The following is a 26,412-nucleotide window of genomic DNA, read 5'->3' on the forward strand; positions in this document are numbered from 1 at the left end:
ATAAATAATATATATATAAATATAACATATTTTCTTAAATATATACATGCATGTGTGTGTATTTATATATACATAATAATTACACACAGTACACACACACAGACACACACACACACATATATATATATATATATATATCGATCAAGTGAAGGCTCATTGATGCACGTGGGGAGCGAAGGCTGGCCCGTGTGGTCCGATCAAACAGACGAGCTACTGTAGCTCAAATTGCTCAAGAAGTTAATGCTGGTTCTGAGAGAAAATTGCAGAATATACAGTACATCGCAGAACATGTTGTGTATGGGGCTGCATAGCCGCAGACCAGTCAGGGTGCCCATGCTGACCCGCTGAAAGCGCCAACAGTGGGCACGTGAGCATCAGAACTGGACCACAGAGCAATGGAACAAGGTAGCCTGGTGACCAACACAATATTAGGTCATAATGTTATGCCTGATCGGTGTATATACAGTATATATAATAAAGGTGTTTCTTTCTTTTATTTATTCATTTATTTGTATATATTTTTTGTATTTAATTTTGTATTGTATGCCAAAAAAACAATATCCAAATCAACAACTGTAAAATATATACTTTTTTTATTAAAAATGTTTTAATCTTGTCTAAAGTAGCCCGATTTCATGAAAATCACTCTATATAATGGCTCCTCCTTGTGTAACGTCTCGGTATTGTTTAATCTTTAACATTCCCTATGGCATGTCCAGAGAGTTGATGATATCGAAAAAATGAGTTTTTAGTTTCAGTTTTAGAATGTTTCCCCTCATTTATGTTTTTAGCGGGGCCATGAACCTATACATCAAGATAACTTGCGGGAAATGACAAGCCACCTCTGTCCTGCGGGAAATGACAAGCCACCTCTGTCCTGTGATTGTGGAGATTTTCATCTGATTGCTTTTTTTGCTCTTAATCCACCTAGTTTTAAACTGCAGCCATCATATTGCAGAGTCTATTTGTCAAGAGAAAGCTCTTTGGAGATTTGAGTCCTTTAAGGCCTTTAAATCGATCTTAACTGCTGGAAAGCAAGCTTCCATTCCATCTAAATAAAGCTCCTCATGGAGAAACCAGGCAGAGAGTGTCTCACCGGAAACTATGTATGGCAGTTTAAGGTAATTTCAGAGTGGTTTGTTTTCTAGCTCTGAAAAAGATTTTTCCTCAGTTATTTTGTCCTTTTGTTGTGTTAGTCATGCTTCCTGCACCAGGTATGACCTCCTGCGTAATGTTTTTTTTTTTTTTTTTTTCAGACAAAGCTTGTTGTAAGTCAACAGGCTCTCACTGCCAAGGCGGATTGCGTGTTTATGTAATACTTGTGAGTGAAGTCTGTCTGTCTAACCCCTGGCTGACACTGAAAGCCCATCACAGTGGTTAAACACGAATAATCCAATTGCTTCTCACAATCAGGAGGAAGTCAAAAACCTTGCAAACCATTAATGATAGAGTCGAAACTTTTTTTCATTTTTCATTTGTGGAGATGTGCGAGTACCTGTCGATATTGCTCTGCAGGAGTTTAGTCTTTTGTTGGAAATCTTCAGTCTGGGCCTTCACAGATTCTTGCTCCTCTTCGCTCAAGGTGCTCAATCCATCCATCAGCCATTGTTCTCGCAGAGTTTTTTTCTGTTTGTGCAAAGAAAGCAACACAGCATGTTGTATCAAGATACTTGATGCAAACACAATCTGAATTGTTGCAATAATGTAATGATCATTAGACATTAAAAAGATATTTAATTTTTTTTAAACATTCATTTAATGATTCATCTTTTACTCTTTATTATTCTATTAATAATACAATTTTTACTAATACTTACTGGAATAGATATGGTCACACTTTAGTTTAGGGTCCACTCACTATAACTATTAACTATAACGTTTGCCTCAATAAACTCCTAATTACTGCTTATTAATAGTTAGGTAGTTGTTAAGTTATTGGATAGGATTAATGGATGTAGTAATAAACAGCCAATATAGTAAAATGCACATATATAACACAGTCAACTCCAGAATTATTGGCACCCCTGGTAAATATGAGCAAAGGGGCTATGAAAATAAATGTTGTTTATCCTTTTAATCTTTCATTTTAAAAAAATCACAAAATTCTAACCTTTCATTGAAGTAAAACAATTGAAAGTGTGGGGGGGGGGGGTCACATTATTAAATAAATGTTTTTCTCCTATGCATGTTGGCCACAATTATTGGCACCCCTAGGAATTCTTATGAGTAAAATATCTCTGAAGTATATTCCCAATCATATTTATTTATTTATTTCAGCCCACCAGGGTGACTAGGAGCACAACATTGTCCAGCAATGACTTCCTGTTCCACAAGTGTATAAATATAAGGGAAACACAAAGGCCAAATTCCCTTAAAAAAAATCTACATTCTACATCACCACAAGATGATTGGGAGGGATTTAGGAAAAATTATCTTCGCTCATCCAAAAACAAACTCCAGTATATTCAGTTGTCAGACACGACTGGAAATTCAAACTCAAACAGGGACCTGGTTCTGTGGTCAGATGAAACTATAAAAGGAGCCTTTTGGCAGCAAACCCACCAGATGGGTTTGGTGCAAACAGGGATAAAAAGTACACCATGCCCACGGTTACAAATACAGCTGGAGGTCCTGGATATCTTGTTCAGATGGTATCATGGATTCTAGTAAATACCAACAGATATAAATCTTATAATGGGCCGTGGTTGGGTCTTCGTCTTCCATCAGGACAATGATCCAAAACAAACTTCAAAATCAACACAAAAATGTGTCACTGAGCACAAAATGAAGCTTCTGCCATAGTCATCCCAGACCAGTCCCCTCACGTGAACCCTATAGAAAATGAGTGGGGTGAACTGAAGAGAAGAAGCACCAACATGGAGCTGTGAATCTAAAGGATCTGGAGAGATTCTGTATGAAGGAACGGTCTCTGATATCTTGTCAGGTGTTCTCCAAGCACTTCAGGCATTATAGAAGAAGACTCAGAGCTGTTATGACGTTGCAATAATTGGGTGCCAATAATTGTAGCCAACGTGAACTAGAGAAAAACATTTATTTCATAATGAGATTTCCCCCACGTTCCATTGTTTACTTCAATGATAGGTTAGAATTTTGTGATTTTTTTTTTAAATGAAAGATCAAAAGGATGAACAATGTAGATTTAAGCCCACTTTGATCATGTTTAACAAGGGTGCCAGTAATTCTGGAGTAAATGATATATTATAATTATTATTCATAACAATACATACCTTTAGATATTGTAGCTTTAATTTCTCTTCTTCGCTGTTTCTTCGTTTCTTTTCTATCTCCTCTCGAATTCTTCTTTTGTCCTGATCAGAAAACAAAGTCATTTTAGGTCAAGTAAAATAAGATCCTAAACATTTTTCAGTTTGACCCCAAGTCACCCTATACTCTATTGTTGTTTCTTTTTGGCATTTCATGTCTTGCTATTAACACAAGCATGCGTATTGAGAGAACTAATATAGTCTTTTTGAGAAGGAGGCTTTGCAGCATTATTTTTAACTCTCTAATAAACTATGACTTCATGTATAAAATGAACAGCTCAAAGGCTGTGTGTAGACAAAAATAACACATGTACAGACATCTCCATACTATACTCTGAATGTTCTTTGATGGAGTTCATATACTGAACGAACACACTTTTAAGCAGATATCCATGTATTAATCTCTCAGATTAACTAACTTATTCTCTGTGTTTTCACTTTTATACAGTAGGGGGCACTATCATGCAAATTTTGAAAGAGTACTGAATCTCCGGATCAAAACAGGCAAAGAAGCAGAAACAAGCGATTGCTTTAAACGCACATTCTCTGCGTTTTGCTAAAAAAAAATATATATATTTTATTTTAATTAAACTTACCCACATTCAAGTGTTGATTAAAAAAGAAAGCATGAAGCTAGAATAAAAATATTGTTTGTTTGTTTAAAAGAAGAGGCTCTGATCTTTATTATGATATATTTCATGTTCAGATATTCATACAACAAAATTTTCCAAAGTTGTGTGGTTCATGTCATCAAGGCCACAAAGTATTAAGACTATAATGTTGGGACTACTAAAATGACTAGTTACTCCTTTCAAGTGCTTTTATTTAAATGACACACTAAAAACTCTCACCTTATTTAGGTTACCACACACAACAGAGCAAATTCATCTGTTATAAACACGTTTCAAACACCCAGAAAGGTTTTGTGAGTACCAACTTGACACCAAAGCCAAAAAACAGTATGTAAAGTGATAATATTTCCCTTGCCAATATAAAAGCTCAATTCTCTTTTACGCAAAACAAAGAGAATAGTCTGATACTCACTGTTATAGCCTGCAGTCTCTCTCGCAGCAGGGTTTCTTCCTCCATTATGCTCCTGACACAGAAAGAGAGAGAGAGAGAGAGAGGGATAAACAACCTATTCTCACTAACAACCCTCCGTCAATGTCTGTCTAGAAGACTAAGAACAGGTTGGTAACAAGATGTGATTGGCACATGTGGGTTGGTATGAGGGAAGTTTTGGTAGGGGGTGACTTAATGGTGGGCGTCAAAGCTGGAAGAAAGGAAGGAAGTGTTGCTGGGGGGCTCTTTCACCCACTATCTCTTTGCCTGAAGGATGAATGAGCACATAAAAAGATGAAAGATGTACAAAAGGGTTTGGAGTGCGTGTGCGTGTGTGTGTATGTGCCGATTGTTGGTATCCAAGATGTGCTAGCTAAGCATAATTTTCATAGCTAGCATGTCACTCTTTGATACTTCATGTGTCAGATATCTCCACGTGGAGTGCTTTCCCTGGGACAGAGTAACATAATGTCTCTGGTCAATAAATAATAGATAAATTAAACACAATGAACAAGCTGGGGTCATTCAGCTTCCACTTGACAGAAGACATTGTGTTAAGTGCGTCTCAAATGAGTTCTGATGATGTAATGTGTAAAAATATATATTAAAGGTGAACTGTGTCATCGCTGCACCAAATATAAATAATAATAATAATAATAGTAGTAGTAACTAATGCTAGATGGTGAAAATAGCTCTCCTTAAAACCATTACATTTTATATATATAATAAAATAAAATAAATATTTATTAAACAAATTATAATTATTTAAATTAGCAAACACAAGTGATGGTTTCCAAACAGGTTTCCTTATTCCCTATTTCAGCTTTATATAATCTCTGGCGCATGAAAAGCAAGTGTTGAGTTTATTTATCAAGAGATGAACAATCTGTAAATATCTGCTTTGTTTTTGTTCAGTGCAGTACTGATTGCATACATCTTGAATTTCATTCAAGGCCATTTCTCAGATGTTTGGACTTGCAAAGCAAATGTTGAAGGGTTAAGAATAGCCACTGAAGGCAGACCTCATCCCCTTTGTACAGAAATAAACACATGACCAGCATGATATACACTCTGTTGTCATAGGTGGACTGCAAGGTTAAATGGTATTCAGATAACGACATGCGGTTATGAAACACCCATGAATGACAGAGCCCTCTGAGGCCTAAAAACACAGGTGTTAATTTCACCCCCAAAAGGTTTTTTCCCTATATGTTAAAGGGGTGGTAAAACACAATTTCACTTTTCTAACTTTAGCTAGTGTGTAATGTTGCTGTTTGAGCATAAACAACATCTGCAAAGTTACAACGTTCAAAGTTTAAAGCAAAGGGAGATATTTGCTTTTAAAGAAATCAATTTCTAAGGACTTTAGCAAACGGCCAGTAGGGACTACAGACATTCCTCCAGGGTCTCTGACATCACCAGCCCCAATATTTACATAAACCCCTCCTCCGAGAATATTAAATAAGGGGGGGCGAGTTAAAATTTACACAGTGCACCTTTAAGTAATAAAATCTATAAAACAACAAATGAGTGCATAGGAAGTAATATAAGTACACTCTAAAAAAAAGATTCTATATGGCAATAAAAGTGGTTCTTCGTCCTAATCATAGAGGAACCACTTTTGGTGCTATATAGCACCATATCTTAACATGTTCTGGATATGGTAGCGGTGCTATATAGCACATTAGTCAGTGGTGCTATATAGCACCTTATCAAAAGAACCGCTGAAAAACCGCCGAAGAACCACTGAAGCACCAAAATTGGTGTTATACAGCACTTAAAAAGGTTCCCCTATGATTACAAGAACCAATTTTAGTGCCATATAGAACCTTTTTTTTGAGTGTAGTAGTAAATAAAATACAATAAAATGTCTATAGTAGATACTGGATATTTTATTTTTTTCTAAAATTGAAAAGTTGATTGTCAACTTTTACATATATATACTATATATTACATATATAGATGCTAATGTAACAGGTAAAGCTAACAGGTATGGGCTAAAAATTGTCAAGCAATATTTCCTGGTTGTGCCCCTCTCTCCCTGGCTGAAGTGTGACCTATGCTCCATCTGACAGGTGAAGAGTTCAAACAGTAGAAATCCCATTGCGACATGGACAGAGTGTGCTAAGCGTTGTCACGTGTGGCCTTTGGTTTAAAATGTCAGGCTTGTCCCTTTCTTAAAAACAAACAGTCCTGAAGATGTGAGGATCCATCTGCAATGTGACTAACATCCTGCCCTTAGTGCAATGCCTGCTCAAATTGCACCCATCCTCTCTGCCTGATGACTGTACACATTACAGACATCCTTGACGCTATCTAACAAATAGATCTACAACACGTTTTTTTTTTTAGATCTAAATGCAGTTAGTGACCTTAACACATAACGTAATTTTCCCTGCAGATTCTCAAAGGAACCAAGCACTCACAAATACAAATGACATTTCCCCTAATGACACCAGTGTGTACTGATAGCAACCCATCATGCCTTTAAATGTCTCACCACTTAACAAGATGCCACACTAATTTAAGATGCAGCTTAAGTAGTATGGCAGAGAGAGATGCATTTACAGATATTAGTGCATCGAATGTGAAGTCAGAGACGTCCGTGTCCTCACATTCCCTTTTGCACTTTAAAAAAAAAAAATATTAGAATTAATTGATATAATTAGAACCAAATAAATATTTTTGATTTTTGCTTAGCCAAACACAGTCAATTATTGCACAAAAATAGAGATTTTTTTAACAAATAAACAAAAGATAAATAAAGTATACAGCAGCAGCTTTCCGCTTTTACAAGAAAATACTCTGCATGGTATTTTGGACATTGTACCATGGTAAATAGTGCACTTTTCTGGACAAGAGCAGAGACAATAATTACACTAATTAAAAGTTATAAACACTCAATTTATACACAAAAAAATTATTATGAATTAAAAATTAGTTTTAGTTACATTATTAAATATTTTGTTCTACTCAATGTAATAATGTATTACTATTTCTTGCTTATTTATTTATTTTTAATGTAATTTTTTTTTTTTTATTAATAATTTGTATCTATATTAATCTAATTTAATTTATTTAATAGATTACTAACTAACTATTTTTTTAATCAAATGTTTTATTTATTTATTTAGATGTAATTTATTGCTTTACTCATTTATTTTAATCAAATTGTTATTATTAATATTTTTTTATTCTTTTTTTTTACAGTTTCTTCTAGACTTTTCCATGGACCTCAGTTTGAAAACCCCTGCTCTAAACAACAAACTTAAGTATGGAAATTATGAAATAAAATAAAATAAACATTCTATAATGAATATTTAAAATTTGTCTAAAATTGAAAATTTAGAGTAGCCTACTATCTGGCATCATAGCTACATGGCTAAAAGTCACACATTTAAAGTGCCCCTATTATGGTTTTTCAAATATTTCCTTTCATGGAGTGTGTTATAACAGCTTTTTGTGAATGTAAACGGTCTGCAAAGTTGTAAAGACGAAAGTGCACAATAAAGAAAGAAATAAAGAAAGAATCGACTCTGAACCGCCTATACGAATTGTCTGTAATTCGAATCTCACTGTGTGACGGTTCTACGAAAAGACATTTGCATAATGCCTGACTATGTTGTACGTTGTCCACCCGATCAACTTGACCCACCCTCAAACATCTGCTTCTCAAATCTCAGAGTTCCACGCGGGATTCGCAAAACACTTGATCTTGAAAGATGGGTCAGTGCCCAGTTTATTTGGACCAGCTTGCGCCTCATGTAAGAATCACAACAGGCAAGTATGATTAATTATTGATGTATATATTTTCTACTGGGTATTTAAAATATGTCGTTTTGTGTTTTATATTGTGTAAGTTTCCAGCTAACTTACGCTATTACTGAAATAGTTCTAATGAGTGGGCCACTATTACCTAAAACTGTGTCTATTAATGCAGATTGTCTGTCATTCTTACTACTTTGAGTAAAGGACTCATTTGAATAAGTGATGGAGCAAGATTTGTTTTACAAATGTTAATGTTACATCAGTCATTCACGTTAGAATGTATGCACCGTTATTGATACGGTTCCCACGCGTGCACCGCAGTAAATTATAAATATACACATGGGTTTGTTGATGGTCATACACTTGTTAATGCTGATGATGGTGAGGAGGAATTACAGTTGCAACTAGGGTTGGGTACCGAACTCTGTACGTTTAAGGGCACCGACCGAACGTTACGTCGGTACTACCGAGTACCGATTCACATTAAATCAATCGGTACCAAATTTCGGTACCTGAGAACGCATATTGTGATATAGACTAGTGTCTGTGAATATTAAACCACAAAAAGACCATTTAAATACGAATCATGCGTGTCTCTGTGCAAATGAATGTGTAGACGCGGTATACATGGGTTTAAGTTGTACCTCACACACACACACACTCTCTCACTCAGAACCGCGCGTGACGGTCGCATGTTTCCATCTCTGCCTCTCATATGAGGACATTAATGCGCGAACGTCTTCTCCAGAGCCACTGAGTCACTTCATGAGCATTTTACCGTTTCGTTTGAGAAAAACGACCGTCATATCATAAACACACAGAAACTCAAATTCACGGCAACCCGTCAAAATAAAAGTTCGGCAAACTTGACAAATAAATTACTGTTGTAGAATTTAGATGCGTCTCAATGTAATAATAATACTAACACTAATGTAATAATAATAAATTATCAATACTTTATTTTTTAAGTTTTTTTTTTATAAATTACAATTTTTCTTCATGTTTTAATTTTAACCATATAAAGCTCAGTTGTGCAGCACTTTGTTTGACAAAAAAAGTTTAATTAAATTAAAAGATACATTAAATTATTGTCTTACGTCTTCATTTGATTACCACAAAATACATAACACATAATTTGTGGGAAATCTTTTCATAGAAATTAAATTAAGAAGAAAAAATAATATGGTTGTTTTTATTAATTAGCAGCCTACTATTTACTAGTAAATATTACAGTAATCAAACATCACAGACAATGGCAGACAGAGACCAGGGCAGCTCTGGCATAATGTCAATAACACTTTTATAAATGACTTACAGGTTCTTTACAGTTATTTATGTACACATCCCAAAAGTACCAAAAAAACCCAACCCTAGTTGCAACATCTCATAATGTACCTCAAAATGAGTAGCGTATCACATGAAAGTCGTCCTTGCGATGGAGGTTCGGGTTGAATAACTTCTTCCTGTTTCGTCATCAGACTCGCACTTGGATTGATACGGTAAAATCGACGTCATCATTACTGTCTTTACAGTGTGTACAATCGCTGAGCTTTAGGACGCCTCTGGAGCTGTAGTAATGTCGTAATATAATAATGTAGTATAGTAATTATAGTAATGGCCGTTTAGCTTCCGAAACATACGCTGTAAGCGGTAGACCAATCATAACAGACAGGGCCATCTGGCCAATCAGAGCAGAGGCTCGCGGAAAGGAGGGATTTGGAGAGACTGATTCTTCCATTGAGTCATTTGAGAATCATTAAGAAATGTAGTGATGTGCAATGTATATTATGAACAAATTACCTTTTTGACCTTTGATGCATGTAAACCTGTTGTAGGAGACCTCAAAAACAATATTAGGAGCCTTTAAAATAGCATAATATGGGCAATTTAAAATAAAATAAAAGGCATTTTGTTGTTGTTTTTTTACTGTCTAGGCAGGTGGTGCTGGGGAGGAGGAGGAGGGCTAACATAAGAATTTGCATAGCATACAGACATAGTGTATTCAGTTTGGATGCATCATGGTTATTAAGTGTAGCAGTAATGTATAAGTGAAATCGATTGGCTGTGGAAGTTACATTGAAACAACCAATCAGAACGTGAATAGAGTTTCATGGCCGAACTATTCATTATTAAGATCAATGTTTTTAAGATCAGTAGAAACTTTCAAAATTTGACCATGGTCGTGTAACTTCTTGTACCATAAAAAATACCATAGCCTAGTATATTAATAGATTTAATATTTAGTACCATGCAGTATACCATAGTATTTCTATCTGATAGTCAATGTACAATAGCGCTGCCACTGTATAGGACAAAAAGCCTTAGTTTTTCATTCACGGTATAATGAGCTCAAAGTCACGGTTAGTATTGTAGTTATACAGGGCATGTCAGGAAACTGCTCCTCGCCTCAGAACACATTTACCTGTGTTCAATCTGACCTCTTTCTCTGTCCTGCTGCTGTCCTCGCTCTAAAAATACCTGCACCAGCCAAGCACAATAACAGCATGAAATACTTTGAGGTTTATAATGACTTTGTTTGATATTTATTTAATGAAAAACAATATTCTTTTTGCACATCTTTAATTTTCTAAGTGCAGTGTTGGAAAGATGCTCACACAATAGAGCTAATTTATGCAACAAATCTAAATAAATTATGCCCCGGCTAAAAAATTAGCCTGAGAGTGGGAGGACATTATACACACTCACATGCACCCACACAAGCTGCTGCTTATAAACGTCTCCCAGTTTAATGTTCCAAAGCACTTCAGATCCACAGAACTGGAATTCTAATTCCTGCATCCAGAATTCCGATGCATTATCATTCCTCTCTGCTTCAGTCAGCTCAGATTACAGCAGCCTGGCAGGGTTCAGTGCGGGAATTAAGACACCCAGTGTGGCGACAAACAGGAGAAGGTCATGCTAGTTAGTCCTGCCCATGCTGGTTCTCACTGCCAGGCTTGAGACGGGTCTCACAGCTGGACTGAACGATGGGCGATGAGTTATGGGCGAATGCTGGCCCCGACCTCTCCTGTTTTCTGAGACACATCAGCTGTTAAGACATCCACCCCTCTCCTCCTCCTCCTCCTCCTCCTCCTCCTCCTCCTCCTGCTCCTGCTCCAGACCATGCCAACCGCTTATCTTCTCTTTCCATCTCTATGATTGCATGACTCACAAGCAGGTACCTAAAAAAGTACTGTGGTGGCAGCATGGTACAGTAGTATCAGATAGCAATACTTATGTGCTGATGATATGATATATAAGGAGTTCCCTTTTGATTTTATATGATTTTTCCAGTTGTTCATAATGATAGGATTGGAATTTTTAACAATTGTTTACAGAGATTGTACTATAATTTCTACAATTTCTAGCCAATAAAATAGCTTCAAGCTTAGCATAACTTCTAAAAATTATATATATATATATATATATATATATATATATATATATATATATATATATATATATATATATATATATATATATATATATATATATATATATATATATATATATATATATATATATATATATATACACATTCATTTTAATGTTTAATGACTAGATATGAATATTTTCATGGCTTTTCGGTTTTAGACAAAAAAAAAGTTTTTCAGATATTACCTTATTTCTATGAAGATACAGTGTTATTTTAGTATCATCAATACTATTATATTTTTTATTAATATTTTGAATCCGTTTTTATTATTATATTTTCCGTTTTCATTTCACTTTTGTCATTTTTAATGTTTTTTTATATGTCTATATAGTTTCATTACTTTTTAATTTAGTTTTAGCTATTTTAGTGCATCAAAATTAATTATTCAGTTAATGTTTACTTTATTTAAATGAAATGTATTTGAATAGTTTTAGTTAAATAACCTTGCCAAGATATTAGAAATATATACTCTTTAGATATTTCTATGATATAAAATATTATAACATTACTATAGATGCTTCATTTTTTATTAATTTTAGTGAGTAATGAATATGTTTTTTACTAACATTTTCAAGTCATGAAAGCTAATCTTAAAAAGCGATAGAAATGTCAATAGATATAATTTTATTACAAACTATATTGCCAAAAGTTTTGGGATGTCTGCCTTTACATGCACATGAACTTTAATGACATCCCATTCTTAATCCGTAGGGTTTAATATGGAGTTGGCCCACCCTTTGCAGCTTTAACAGCTTCAACTCTTCTGGGAAGGCTTTCCACAAGGTTTAGGAGTGTGTTTATGGGAATTTTTGACAATTCTTCTAGAAGTGCATTTGTGACGTCAGGTACTGATGTTGGACGAGAAGGTCTGGCTCGGGTTGTTCCAAAAGTGTTCTATCGGGTTGAGGTCAGGACTCTGTGCAGGCCAGTCAAGTTCCTCCACACCAAACTCGCTCATCCATGTCTTTATGGACCTTGCTTTGTGCTCGGCCATCCAAACCCATTCCATGAAGCTCTCTACGCACTGTTCTTGAGCTAATCTGAAGGCCACACGAAGTTTGGAGATCTGTAGCAATTGAGTCTGCAGAAAGTTGGCGACTTGTGCGCCTCAGCATGCGCTGACCCCACTCTGTGATTTTACGTGGCCTACCACTTCGTGGCTGAGTTGCTGTTGTTCCCGATTGCTTCTACTTTGTTATAATACCGCTAAAAGTTGATCGTGGGATATTTAGTAGTGAGGAAATTTCATGAATGGACTTATTGCACTGGTGGCAACCTATCACAGTACCACGCTTGAATTCACTGAGCTCCTGAGAGCGACCCATTCTTTCACAAATGTTTGTAGAAGCGTCTGCATGCCTAGTGCTTGATTTTATACACCTGTGGTCATGGAAGTGATTAAAACACCTAAATTAAATTATTTGGAGGGGTGTCCCAATCCTTTTGGCAATATAATGTATTTTACATATATACGTTTAGGAAAAAATATATTCACTAATCACTAAAGACATTTTTTTGACTTAACATTTTTAATTTGAATCACTTTTGATTTTTTTTTTTTCAATGATATTAATAGGTTTTGTATACACTATGAATTTTAATGAATTTAATTTGTGGTAATAATTACATGTAAATCCTTTATATTCTGTTTTGTGCATGTCCAAAAATCATAGTAAATCCAGGGGACTATTTTTTTAAGTACTGTGGCATTACCATAAACTACTATGACAAAACGGTATATATAAAACTAAATTATATACACTTATATTCAACACAGAATTTAAATGCTAGAGTAAATTAATATAGTAAACAAGCAGTACCAAGGTAATACCATCAATGAACCATAGTATCACACTTCAACTTCAAAATCTGTAACGCAATGACAAAAAAAATTCCAAATCCTGCTGTAGCCTAATCACAGCAAACAGCCTCTCAGCCACAGATCAGAGATCAAAGGTTTTCATGGTGCATGATAAAACTGATCAAACAAGCTCTTAGGCATAGCGTCCAGATCTCCCTCGTTACCTCATGTGTCTGAGTCCGACAGAAAGATTTCGCTCAGATTTAGTCTAGAGACAGACACCTAGTAATCTCCAGTCTCTAATCTAATCTCTAATGGTTTAACAGTCAAATCCCTGGGGTCTGCAACCTTTAGTGTGTGGAAAACAGAATTAATGAGCCCACTTCCTGTTTTAAACACCCAAATTTAGAATTTATGACAACCTCATATGCATTCATTTTCAATAACAGAGAAGCCAAATATTCCACTAACACCACAAGTAGGCCTACATCCTTGTTTATCTCAAGGCATCATACAAGATTTAAATCCTTAAACCCTTGGGTATGAAATGACTTCCTTAGACCAGTGTTTCCCAAACTTTTTTCAGTCATGGCACCCTTTGAAAATGTTCTCAATTTTGTGGCACCCCCTCGCATACGTTACGCTAGGGGTGTAACGGTACAGTTTGCTCACGGTTCGGTTTGTATCACGGTTTTAGGTTCACGGTTTCGGTACGGTTCAGTATTTGCTATGTTCAGGGAAAAAAGGACGACTGTCATATAAAAATAAAGAAAATAATAAGAACAAATAATTTAAATACAAGCAGCAGCACAAATAAATACTATTGAGGAAAGATACTAATAAAATAAACTATGCTTTTCAGGTTTTTCAGGTCCGTCATTAGTTTTCAGGTACAGAAATTGATCAAATGTAAAATAACATTGCATATTTGACTGTATAAATTAAAGAGTAATCCTATTAAACTTACACAAGCTATTCAATCAAGAGCAGTGAGTGAGTGAGGGAGTGATGTCCTTGTCTTTTGTTGTTTGACATTAAACATACAGCAGTAAAGGCTACTGCCCCTTTAAGACCTAAATCATGGATATGCGGCGTCTTTCTCGACTGTATAAAGTTTACTCAAGTCATATACAGACTATGTCTGCTAGAATACTCATCAAGATGGACATGTTGACATACTTTTGTGTGAGTTTGTCCGTTCAAGAGCAAGACTTGAAAGAGAACTCTTGCGCGCTGTGAGACGTGTGCGCGCTTTCGGATGAGTACACAGAGACACATTTTCTCACAGCGCGCACGACTTCTCATTCTCGTCTTCTGGCACTACAGCCGGGTGATGATGGCGAACATGACTGGTCATATTCGAACATACGACAGCACTCGCATGCATTGAACATAGTTTACAAAGAGAGAATTATTTGAAACATTTGAAAAAATTTTATATATATATATATATATATATTATATATATATATATATATATATATATATATATATATATATATATATATATATATATATATATATATATATATATATATATATATATATATATATATATATATATATATATATATATATATATATATATATATATTTGAAGGACTTTTACACGACACCCCTGCTCTCGTCGTGCCGCGGCACCCCGGTTGGGAAACACTGCCTTAGACCACCAATTTTACTTATAAACAGTCCAAACTGCTGCTCTTATTTCAAAACTCATAACAGTTAGGGCTGGGCGATATGGCCCAAAAAATCTTATCTTGGTTATCATATCTCATATGTTTGGTTAATAAATTGCGATATACGGTAGCCTATATAGCCTATCTCTGTATTTTGTAGACTTTCCTATTTGGATAAACAAAAATCTGTATATATATTTTTTAAATATTTCATATCCTGCCCAATGATGTCCTACAAACAATATTTTGAAGGCTATAAACAAATATAGTGAATGTGATGTAGGCTATATGCATTATGTACAAAAAGGGGGTTAAATCACAAAAAAAAAAAAAAAATCTAAAACTAAAGCACAGAGTAATACTAGCCTGTATTTGATTAGCCCGTTATAATGGTCACTTTCATAATTCCACATATGACACATTTATTGTCCAACAACAAATATTTTAGAAATGTGTATATTTTAGTCAGAATTATTGCGCTGTCTGTGTGGCGCGCATGCGCACGGTAGCGCTCTTTCTCGGAAGCTTTCACTGAATTTTAGCGGATTCACTTGCAGAAGGCTCGTCCTCTCCTGACAGTAAAATGGACATATTTGCATGACGTTCTAACATTTACAGAATATACCTGTGAAATGTAAGGTATGTACTGAGGAAAGCACCACACGTCAGTCAGCACAACATGTGAGAGCTGCTTTAAACTATACGTGTTAACTATATCTTACCAGTTATTTTGAAGCCCTTATTATAAATTGTGTCATTATGCACTTTCCCTGCAGCAGCTCACTCGTCCTCCACTATTTTTCAGATGCACTCCTATCAAACTACTGTATATCGATTGCCTCATTCCATATCGTTTCTAAAAAATATATAGGCCTATCGTAGGCTACAAACTCGATATACCACCCCCTACAGAATAACTATAGTACAGAATTAACATGACGAAGTGATATGCAATGTAAAGCGGTCAACAAACAAGCCCTGCATTCTAAATATTCTTCTATCTCTGGAATACTTCATTTTGATTGGTCAACTTCAACATTCTGCTGTCAAATATTTCTGTATAATGAGACATTAAAACTGATCATACTGGCAACTGATTTCCTCTCAAAAACTCAACAAACAACTTAAAAAAATGCTGGCAAAAGTAGAAGGCTATTTAAACAAATGTTTTGAATTATATTTATTTAAATATGCCAAATAGATTTTTTTTTAAATGTTAAAGTCAATGTAGCATTGCCATTTACTAACCTGCGTTGTATAAAACTGAATTTTAATACATTTAAGATATTAATTTTCATGATGTTTAATTTTTTTAACAATGTCTAATCTATGGATTTAATATAATTTTAATTTAAATATAAAAAAAACAGACTGACATTTTTTGAGTGTACATAGTTACAAGATGCTAATTTCATCTCGTATCACACTGTGGTCTCTTTCTTCTAATACAATAAACTAATTTCAGCTCAAACAATCATTTATTCAAATTATTATTTATAAAAATGGGTAAGTAGCCCTAATGAGGGGGATAGTGTACAATCAACCACTCATGATCACAAAATAAACCACTTAAGGGTGATACAAGTCTGTACCTTCATGATGGGGTCCTGATCACCTTTCAGAATGTATTTCCCAATAACAGCTAAATCATATTTGTATGGCTGTGGTGTTCTAGAATATTCACATGCATCTGATTCCCAATATGTGGGTGGAAGAGAGAAGCACAGCCTCGCTGTCTCCCCTTGTGGTTTTCCATGTGTGCGTAGTCTGCGTACCGTTCGCAGGTACAAGCCTATACAAGACTTCCTGTCACTCGGTGTGGCGAGTTGAGAGAGAGGAGGGTGTCCCCGGCTAGGGTGATGCCATCACAATGACGCATAAGCCTCCTGACGCTTTGACACACAACAGCAAACTGTGGCGGTCTAAAAGTCAGACCCCATTAAATCAGTTGACAAAGGCTTTGCGGACCTACCGCCGTCTAGCCAGGACAGCGGGCAAAAAAGCAGCAAGCTTAAAGGAATTAAAAGCTTACTAATCACTGAACCCCCCACTCTTTTTCACAATGAACACAACAAGAATATGCAGTTACTTTCTGTCAGGCAAGTATACACAACTGAACTAACTAGTTGACCAAGCATGCTATTAGTTTGTTAAGTGACAGGCAGCAAATAACATTTAGAAGGAAAATAGCAAGCTGACTTAAACTAAACAGCCAATATTAAGACACAATCACAAACAAAGGGAAGGGAGCAGTACTCACCAGTTATCTTCTGCTGATGGTTTTAGTTGGGAAGCGCTGACCGGAATTCAGTCTGTTCATTCCAGCATGGTTGCATGAGTGTGTAATGAGTGTGTGTGTGTTTGTGTGTGCGTCCAAGTGCAGGTACTGTAGGCTGAGGGTTGATCCTGTGTTACCATTCACTGGCAGGCTGCCCCCTCTCGCAGTCTCTCTCTCTCTTTAACTCTCCGATTCTCTCGCTTTCTGTCATGCTATCACTCTCACTCTCACTCTACCCCCCTCCCTCTTTTTCATCCTCTCTCTCTCTCTCTCTCTCTCTCTCTCTCTCTCTCTCTCTCTCTCTCTCTCTCTCTCTCTCTCTCTCTCTCTCTCTCTCTCTCTCGGGCTGTCAGAGCCGGGCTGCTCTACCATGTGTTAGCCCACGTACAACTGCAACACAATGTGCCCACACACACACACACACACACACACACACACACACACACACACACTGATCAGCTGTTGTTTCCCTTACATGAACATGCTGACACACAATTTGCTAAATTACTCCTCTCCAAAATTAGTTCAGAAAAAGAGCTCAAAGGTTTTTGCAAACACTGGTTTCATCTAGGAATGTGTCGAGTGTGTATGTGTGTTGTAGTGAACTACCCCTTTCTAAGATAGTAATATTTCATCTGTTTCTCTCTATATATCCTCTCACTTTCATATCACAGCAGTGATATTCAAATAACAGAGTTTCCCCCCACGGCTGATGTTCAAACTAGGCAGATTTTGTGAACAAGGGTCTTTAAAAAACACATTTTGCACAGTTTAGGTATTAAACATTTGTGCATCCCTGGACATTTCGCTCTACAAATATGAACAATGCCTCAAATGTGGCTTGTTGAGGAGAAACATGTCGTAGTATATTTCTAAACCATCAGACTTTTTGGATCATTATTCTATGGACAATTATCAAGGGGGTATGAACTTGAATTTACATTTAAGGAGCTGTATCCATCTAGGGACCAGATATAAGCGATCACCCTAGCAACTATCAGAACAACATAGCATCTTCATGAAACATTCCAAAGCAGAGCTGACAACTTTTTAGCTCAGTTTAGAGTGAGATTTTGGGGTTTCATGATTGGAGTCATAAGCTTGCGATTCGATTTCGATCACGACTCAATATTGATTCATTTTGATATATTGGCTACATGAGGTACAACGTGGATAAAGGTGCTTTTTTAGGTCTCCTCTAAACCAGATGGTACAAAACTTGTCGCATAAAATATCATAAAATATTATAGTAGTCTTATATAAAATATAATATGTATTGTTACCACTGTAGTGCCATATTACATTTTTATGGGATCTCCTTCAAAGCTTTCAGATTCTTTCATTTTTTTAAATAATTATTTGAATATATATTTATTAAACAAAAATCAATTTCCTTTATTTATTAAAATAAACAGAAAATAGTACACACGTTGCATAGTACTTAAAGGGTTACTTCAGCGATTCTGTCATAGTTTATGTGTGTATCCAAGCAGATAGAGCAACCATTTACTCCCATAGTAGGGAAAAAAATACTATGGTGGTCAATGGTTGCTCTATCTGCTTTATAACAAACATTCTTCAAAATATCTTCTTTTGTGTTCAGCAGAACAAAGAAACTCATACAGGTTTGGAACAACTTGTGGGTGAGTAAATGATGACAGAATTTTCATTTTTAGGTGAACTATCCCTTTAAGCTTTGTATCAGTAGAAACCCGGTAGTATATTCGAATGATCGTCCCCCCCCCCCCCCCCCCCTCATATCCCCCTGAGACGAGAGATTTATGTATTTTATGTCTGGGAAAAAAGTCTCAGATGATGCAAATATCGTCATTTTGCGTCATCTGAGGCTTTTTTGGCCAGAGTCTAAAGACTACAGCCAGTAGTAGGAGCTTGTTCTGCATGTTTTCAACCCGCCCATAGGGGTGGGATCTCACTCACAGAATGCAAGACCCAGACGGCCGCACGGGCATTCATAACGGAGCGGTGCAGAGCAAAGCAGGCATGAACTGAAAACGCGCCTGACTGGACACGCATTGTGCGGCTGTGAATGAATGCCGGCCGGTCGTGCTCATTTTAGTTTAAAATTAGTGCCAATCCGGGCGGGTTGCTTGAATTGTGGGTTCATGAAAACACAATAACAAAACGGTATAATGACAAACTCACTTAAATAGGCGTATTTTGCTTTGAAACCAAATCTTCCGCAATCATCTGGTCTGTCAGCACCTCACTCTCTGATGAATGAAATCTGACTCCTGCTGCGTTTGTGCTGCGACACTCATTCGGCTCGTGCTGTATTGAGCAGACACGTTCAGTTTTTAACTGTTCTCTAACTGAACGAAATGTTTTTATTACTATAAAAATGAAAACGACTGATGTAACCGTTACGCATGGCTTGGGAGTGGCCTCGTAGGGCAGTAAAGCAAGTGCATTCTGGGAGTTGTCCATTACATTTTCTAGATTTTCTCAGTCTAGAAGGCACCAACTTCTAAAATAATTTCACATTTCTACTACATAAATGACCCAATTTAAAATACACATTCATCTTTCCAGATGCTTGAAGTATTTGTTTCAATAATTGTATCTTTTTGCCCCATTCTGGTGAGCCTTTTACCCCCAGAGTGCTTTATGCTTTATTTTCCCAGAAAATGGTGCTATATAGTTGTCTGGCTATCACTAGACCAAGCTCAATCTTTTAAGATCTTTTACGATTGAACATTAGTCTGGGGAGTCTGCTCTGTATTTTCTACTGCACAAGAGGCGTGATCAACGGGCATAGTTCAAATGACGCAATTGGATAGTCCTTCAACCAATCAGACCAACGATGCAGGGCGAAATCAAATCACCGGCATATCGGCCTGGGTGTACCCAGTCTAGTTAAACCCGCCATTAATGCGCCAGGTGGATAAGCCAGTTTGTGATTGGTCCCCGCAGATTTGTAACGGAAGCAGGATAGAAAAATGTACAGGTTTCCAGCCTGAGCTGCAGGGCGAAATCAAATCGCCGGCAGATCGGCCTGGGTTTCGTAATCATAGGGGAACCACTGTAAGTGATGTATAGCACCAAATCTTTGTGCTTCAGTGGTTCTTCATTGTTTTTTTCGTGTGACTGAGGTGATATAGCACCACTGCCGTACAAAGAACCTGTTAAGCCCCTTTAAAGGTTCTTTACAAGCCAAAAAAAACACTGTTGGTGCTGTTTAGCAAGATTTTATGTTGAAGAAATAAAATGCAATATGGGACCTCTTATGGGTTCTGTGTATAACCATTTAAAAGCACCTTTAAAGATATGGTGCTATATAGCACCAAGAGTGGTCCCATATTATGAGCCAAGAACCACTTTTAGTGTTATACAGCACCATATTATTTAGGCCAATTTTTTGCAGTCATATTAAAAAAGCACTTTTTCTATTTAGCCCCATTCTACCCTACCATAATTTTTCTCAAAGAAAAAAATCTTTCTCAACTAATAAAATTATACAGAGAACCCTGTCAGTTGATATTGTTATAGAGGGTATGCACGTGACATCACCGTCGGTCAGGGTGGATGTGGTTACGCACATCGAGTGGCTACAAGATAGAGAGCAGCATTGGTTTTCAGCATGACGAAATACGAAAAACTCACTTTTTTTTTAAACAATATTTAAAACAGGAAAGAGTTGACTGTACAAATAGATTTGACAAGAAATCTGAGGTATATTTTTAAAGACTGCCGAAAGCTACAGAAAAGAGAAGGATGGATCACTGCAATTCACAGAAACAACTTGTAACGCGTTGTGTCCGGAGCAAAGGGATAGCTTGCTTAGCTGGAGACAGACTTCACGGAGGCGATTGACATTTCACAGCTCGCATTTTATTCCCCTCGTGTAACTGTCCATCCCAAACGTTCCTTCGTCCACAGCATTACTTAATAAATAACATTAAAAAGAGCAACAGAAAGACAGAAATAACCCGCACAAACTGGACTCCAGGCAGCGAAATGTGGATTTGCAGTTATCATTTTGTGTCAATATGTAGAATTTTGGGTGAATCATACCCTATATATTGTATTGACAACTCATCTATTAAATATTTACCATCTTATGTTCTGCATAAATGGATGTTTCTAAATAAACACTGATGAAAAATATACAAGTTTTAGGGCTGGACAATGTATGTAGTCCGGCTGAGGGGGCGTGTTCTGGCGGGAAAGTGACATCAATGCATAACTCTTTTCGCCGTTGTTTGTGAGAAAATGCTTCCCCGCCAAACACAGAATTTTCCCGTTTTCACTGTTTTCACTGTTATACGCTAGGGGGCACTATGACACATCTTCTGAAACAGTACAGAATGGATCAAAACACATGCGAAGAAGAAACAAGCGATATCATATGTAATCATATGCATATGTAAAATAACGCGATCACCAACATTAAACAGCATATAAATCAAAACTGCCTGTACCGAATGAAATGTCGACCCAGGATGAGCTAAAGGACTGGGCAAGCATTAGGGTTTTTGATGAACTCGATCTACTCCATCTATGTTTTAATCATTGTTCTGAATCCGATCCAGATGTAGTCTTTGACAAAAGACTAAGCTTTTTGCCCAAATTTTTGCTTTTTTTTTTATTTAACTTACCCATATTCAAGTGTTGATACATTATTTTTTAGATTTATTAAAGGTGCAATATGTAGGATTTTTGCAGTAAAATATACAAAAACCACTAGGCCAGTGTTATATATTTTGTTCAGTTGAGTACTATACAATATCCCAAATGTTTTTAACTTTGTAAATCCTGATAAAATTGCGGGACGTGTGAGGGAGTCGCCTGTCAATGGCGTCATATCCGCATTACCCTCGATTTCCACTTTTACTGCCATAGAAACCATGGCAACAGACGTGGACACTGCATAACGTCTCACGGCGCGCTGTTGTAGTTTCGTTCAAACATTATGGACAATGGCAAGCAGACTTTGGATCAAAATGAGAAATCAAAAGAGGACCGGTATCGATGTGGCGTTTTCGAGGTGGCGAGAGTTCGCGACAAACTTCAACTTGACAGAGATGCCATTCTTGCATGTGCTTTATTAGACAGGTGAGCTATGTACATAAAACGAATCAGTGTTATGTGACTCAACACGATGAAATATAACAATATCGTTGATGTAGCTTATACTGCAAGTCTCATACAGCCAACAAACTAACACACAGAATAACATAATAACTTTCAACACATTAAAATGTGGTTAGATAGTGTAGACCAAGTGATCTGATCTACACTATTATCAGGTTCATATAATTAAACCTAATTAAACACGAGTGGCTAATCAATTTAATCAACGATAAGAGGTGTGTATAGCAGATTTTCCTCCTTTCGTTGATAGTTTTTATTTTGGCATCCCTCCACCACCCCATCTCTTCACTTTGATTTAATAAACTCTTATTAGACGTCGACACAATCCATAATACAATACAGTCTAGTTCTAATACAGTTTAATTTGATGTAAGTGTGAACTCGTGAACTAGTAATCGTGCCCTGCTTCATACCACAGTCAAGTTAAAAAACATGAATGCATTCACTCCTCCATAAACATTATTAGATCCATCAGTATGACGACAAGTTCCATGATTCCACGCTTATTCACTGCGTCATCAATCTACACCTTTGTTATTGTTTTAAAGAGGTTAGCGAAACCTAGCGGCGAAAAATACATAATGTAGCTTTAAATCTAATCTCTTTTTTAACTCTTTGAAGCATCAAAGAGGTAGTTGCGTAGCTGTCAATGGGGACAGAAAGCACTCAGATTTCATCAAAAAGATCTAATTGTGTTTCGAAGATCTCAAGGGTTTGGAACGACATGAGGGTTAATTTTTGGGTGAACTAGCCCTTTAAATCCCCATTACAAAATCAAGCACCATATCAACCACCGGAATGTTTTTTTGGACAAAATAGAAATATTCTAAGAACACTGCATAGCAACAAAGTTTTGGATGGGTGCCAGGGCGTTGCTATGTGTTTGCTCACACAGAGAAAAAGGTGTCAAAATTGTACCTTTAGGGGTACAGCAGCTTGTCGCTGGGGCAGTACCCTTAAAAGCACATCTTTGTACCTTTTTTAACCACAAAAAGGTTCATAGTAATACCTTAAGGTACGTATTTGTACTCTAAGGAACTAATATGCACCGACCTTTTAGTAAAAAAAGGTACAAAGATGTCCTGTTAAAGGTACTGCCCCAGCGACAAGCTTTTGTACCCCTAAAGGTACAATTTTGACACCCTTTTTCTCTGTGTGAAGGTATTCTGATGTTTCAGCACATTGTACTTGCTAGGATGTTCTAAGCGAGTGCTGATTGTCAACCCTGTTACCGTCCTGAAAACATTCAAATGTAATAATTTAACCTGAGATGGCACAATGCAATTTACACTAAATGACCTACATAAATAACATAAACATAAGTAATTCCAGTCCCTATATACCACTTTGCTCCAGTTTTTCTGGTTTGCTCAGTTCGCTGTTCTGGGAGTGTTGCCTTTTTGCTCCAGGTGAGCTACGCAAATCCCCATGACCATAATTAACTTGATGAGTTCATTATTTCTATATTGTTTTGCCCCCCCGGCAGGAATCCCATTTGTCATTATTGCCCGGATTAATCAAATCGCACATAGTAGTTCATGTGTGTTCAATTATGCCACACTTTTGAAATTAAACTATATAATGCTTCAGATGTATTGGATGATTGGATGTAATTTCTAATGTCTATATAGGTAAATGTGTGTGCTAGATTTTGTGATCTGCTCTGTTGTGTGGCACGTGCTTTCACTCTACATTCACGAATCAGCAGCCTGGAGCTTGTACAAAAGTGTCCATGGCAACGGGCTGATCCCATGCCAACTTATTTTGCCCTAGCGCGCTAAAGATAGACCCACGCAGCACACGGGAAAGACTGCACTGCATGAGATTCCAAACCATCAGTACCAGTACACCATACTGTAAAAACACAACACAAACAAGACGCCTATGCTGAAGGAAACATAATAGACTTAACTTAACTGAACAGTTTTTCTCAGTCGCTTTGGTACATTTCTCGAATCATCCTCGACATTTGCAAAATAGTAAGTGCATTTTTCAAAACAATTCGTACAAATAGCAAAACACCATGGATTACCTGCAAAAGCCAGTCTCTTGCTCAAAATCCTTAGTTCATCTCTCAAAAGTAAATATCTGTGTCAATGAATATGTCAGTGCCATCAGAATGACAAGTTCTTGTGTCATTGTGTATGAATAAGACAAAGTCAAATTGCTTAGTCATGTTACCATCATGGTGCCGTGTCTAAAAACCATAATACTATGGTACAGGATACTGATTTACAACATCCAACAACAACAGGCACACACACACACACACACACACACACACACACACGTTTGTTTTTGTGAAATGTGAGGACATTCCATAGGCGTAATGGTTTTTATACCGTACAAACCGTATTTTCTATCCCCTTACACTGCCCCTGTCCCTAAACCTAGCCCTCACAGGAGACTGTGCAGTTCACTTTCTGTGAAAAAAAACTTGTTCTGTGTGATTTATAAGCATTTTGAAAAGTGAGGACATGGGGAACGTCCTCATATTTCACCCTCTTTTTGTAATACCTGTGTCATACCCATGTCATTATACACATTTGAGTCCTGATATTTCACGAAAACATGCCCACACACACACACACACACACACACACACACACACACACACACACACACACACACACACACACACACACACACACACACACACACACACACACACACTGGGGACAGCTTGCAGGATGAACACAGAAATGTGGGACATTACTGCCGGCTACGCCTCGTACAACAGCATCGCAGCCTGCCACATTCCCGCTGGCCCTCTAATGAACGGAAACCCAGGGCGGATCTGTCACCAGAACGCTGTCCTAAGCAGCCTGTAAATTATGGAGCCAAGCTGCCTACACACAGTCTGTCATATAAGAGAGGAGAGGAAATCAAAACATGTACAATAAAACTGTACATCCATTTGAACACCTGAGATGCACAGAGCTTTTATGAATCTGTCAGTTCCAGATGCAGTTGTGATGTTGAGGATTCAATTTGGCTGAACCCCCGAATGACAGCTTGACGTCTTTGAAGCACCAGTCAATGTTTGTTTGTTGGCTCAGATAGATAGCCCCTCTTTCACAACCCTGCAGGAGAGCAATAGAGAGGAAAGGGGAGGAAGAGAGATCAGTAAACTCTTTTGTGAATGACGGAAAGATAGATAGATAGATAGATAGATAGATAGATAGATAGATAGATAGATAGACAGACAGACAGACAGACAGACAGACAGACAGACAGACAGACAGACAGACAGACAGAGATAGATAGATAGATAAACAGAAAGATAGATAGACAGACAGACAGACATATAGATAGATAGATAGATAGATAGATAGATAGATAGATAGATAGATAGATAGATAGATAGATAGATAGATAGATAGATAGATAGATAGATAGATAGATAGATAGATAGATAGATAGATAGATAGATAGATAGAGATAGATAGATAGATAGATAGATAGATAGATAGATAGATAGATAAACAGAAAGATAGATAGATAGATAGATAGATAGATAGATAGATAGATAGATAGATAGATAGATAGATAGATAGATAGATAGATAGATAGATAGATAGATAGATAGATAGATAGATAGATAAACAGAAAGATAGATAGATAGATAGATAGATAGATAGATAGATAGATAGATAGATAGATAGATAGATAGATAGATAGATAGATAGATAGATAGATAGATAGATAGATAGATAGATAGATAGATAAACAGAAAGATAGATAGATAGATAGATAGATAGATAGATAGATAGATAGATAGATAGATAGATAGATAGATAGATAGATACACTGTAAAAAATTTCCCTGTAAAATAACAGTAAAGAGCTGGCAGCAGAGACGCCAGCAGTATACCGTATTTTTTACGGTAATCATATGTAAAATGACTTTACGGTAGTAGTCTGTAATTCAGGAAAACAGTATATTTCTGTATTTCTATAATTAACAGTAAAGAGCTGGCAGCAAAGACGCCA

At 36.6% G+C, this 26,412-nt stretch overlaps 1 protein-coding gene across 2 annotated transcripts in view; it reads right to left on the reverse strand.

Moving 5' to 3' along the window:
- The window catches only part of palmdb (palmdelphin b), a 38,531-nt gene extending 21,028 nt beyond the window's left edge, over positions 1–17,503 (reverse strand). Inside the window, exons 1-4 of one of the 2 annotated variants that reach the window (XM_079805807.1) lie at positions 17,291–17,503; positions 4,329–4,380; positions 3,249–3,329; positions 1,496–1,626 (exon numbers count right to left, since the gene is read on the reverse strand). In XM_079805807.1, coding sequence (XP_079661933.1) covers positions 1,496–1,626; positions 3,249–3,329; positions 4,329–4,373 — 257 coding nt within the window. In that variant the 5' untranslated portion in view covers positions 4,374–4,380; positions 17,291–17,503. Of the gene's footprint in view, positions 1–1,495; positions 1,627–3,248; positions 3,330–4,328; positions 4,484–17,290 lie in introns of those variants that run through there. The other variant, XM_079805808.1, reaches the window with a different exon arrangement.
- Between the last annotated feature and the right edge of the window lie 8,909 nt (positions 17,504–26,412).

Source organism: Gobio gobio (assembly GCF_949357685.1).
Source record: "Gobio gobio genome assembly, chromosome: 23".
NCBI classification, from domain to species: Eukaryota; Metazoa; Chordata; class Actinopteri; order Cypriniformes; family Gobionidae; genus Gobio; species Gobio gobio.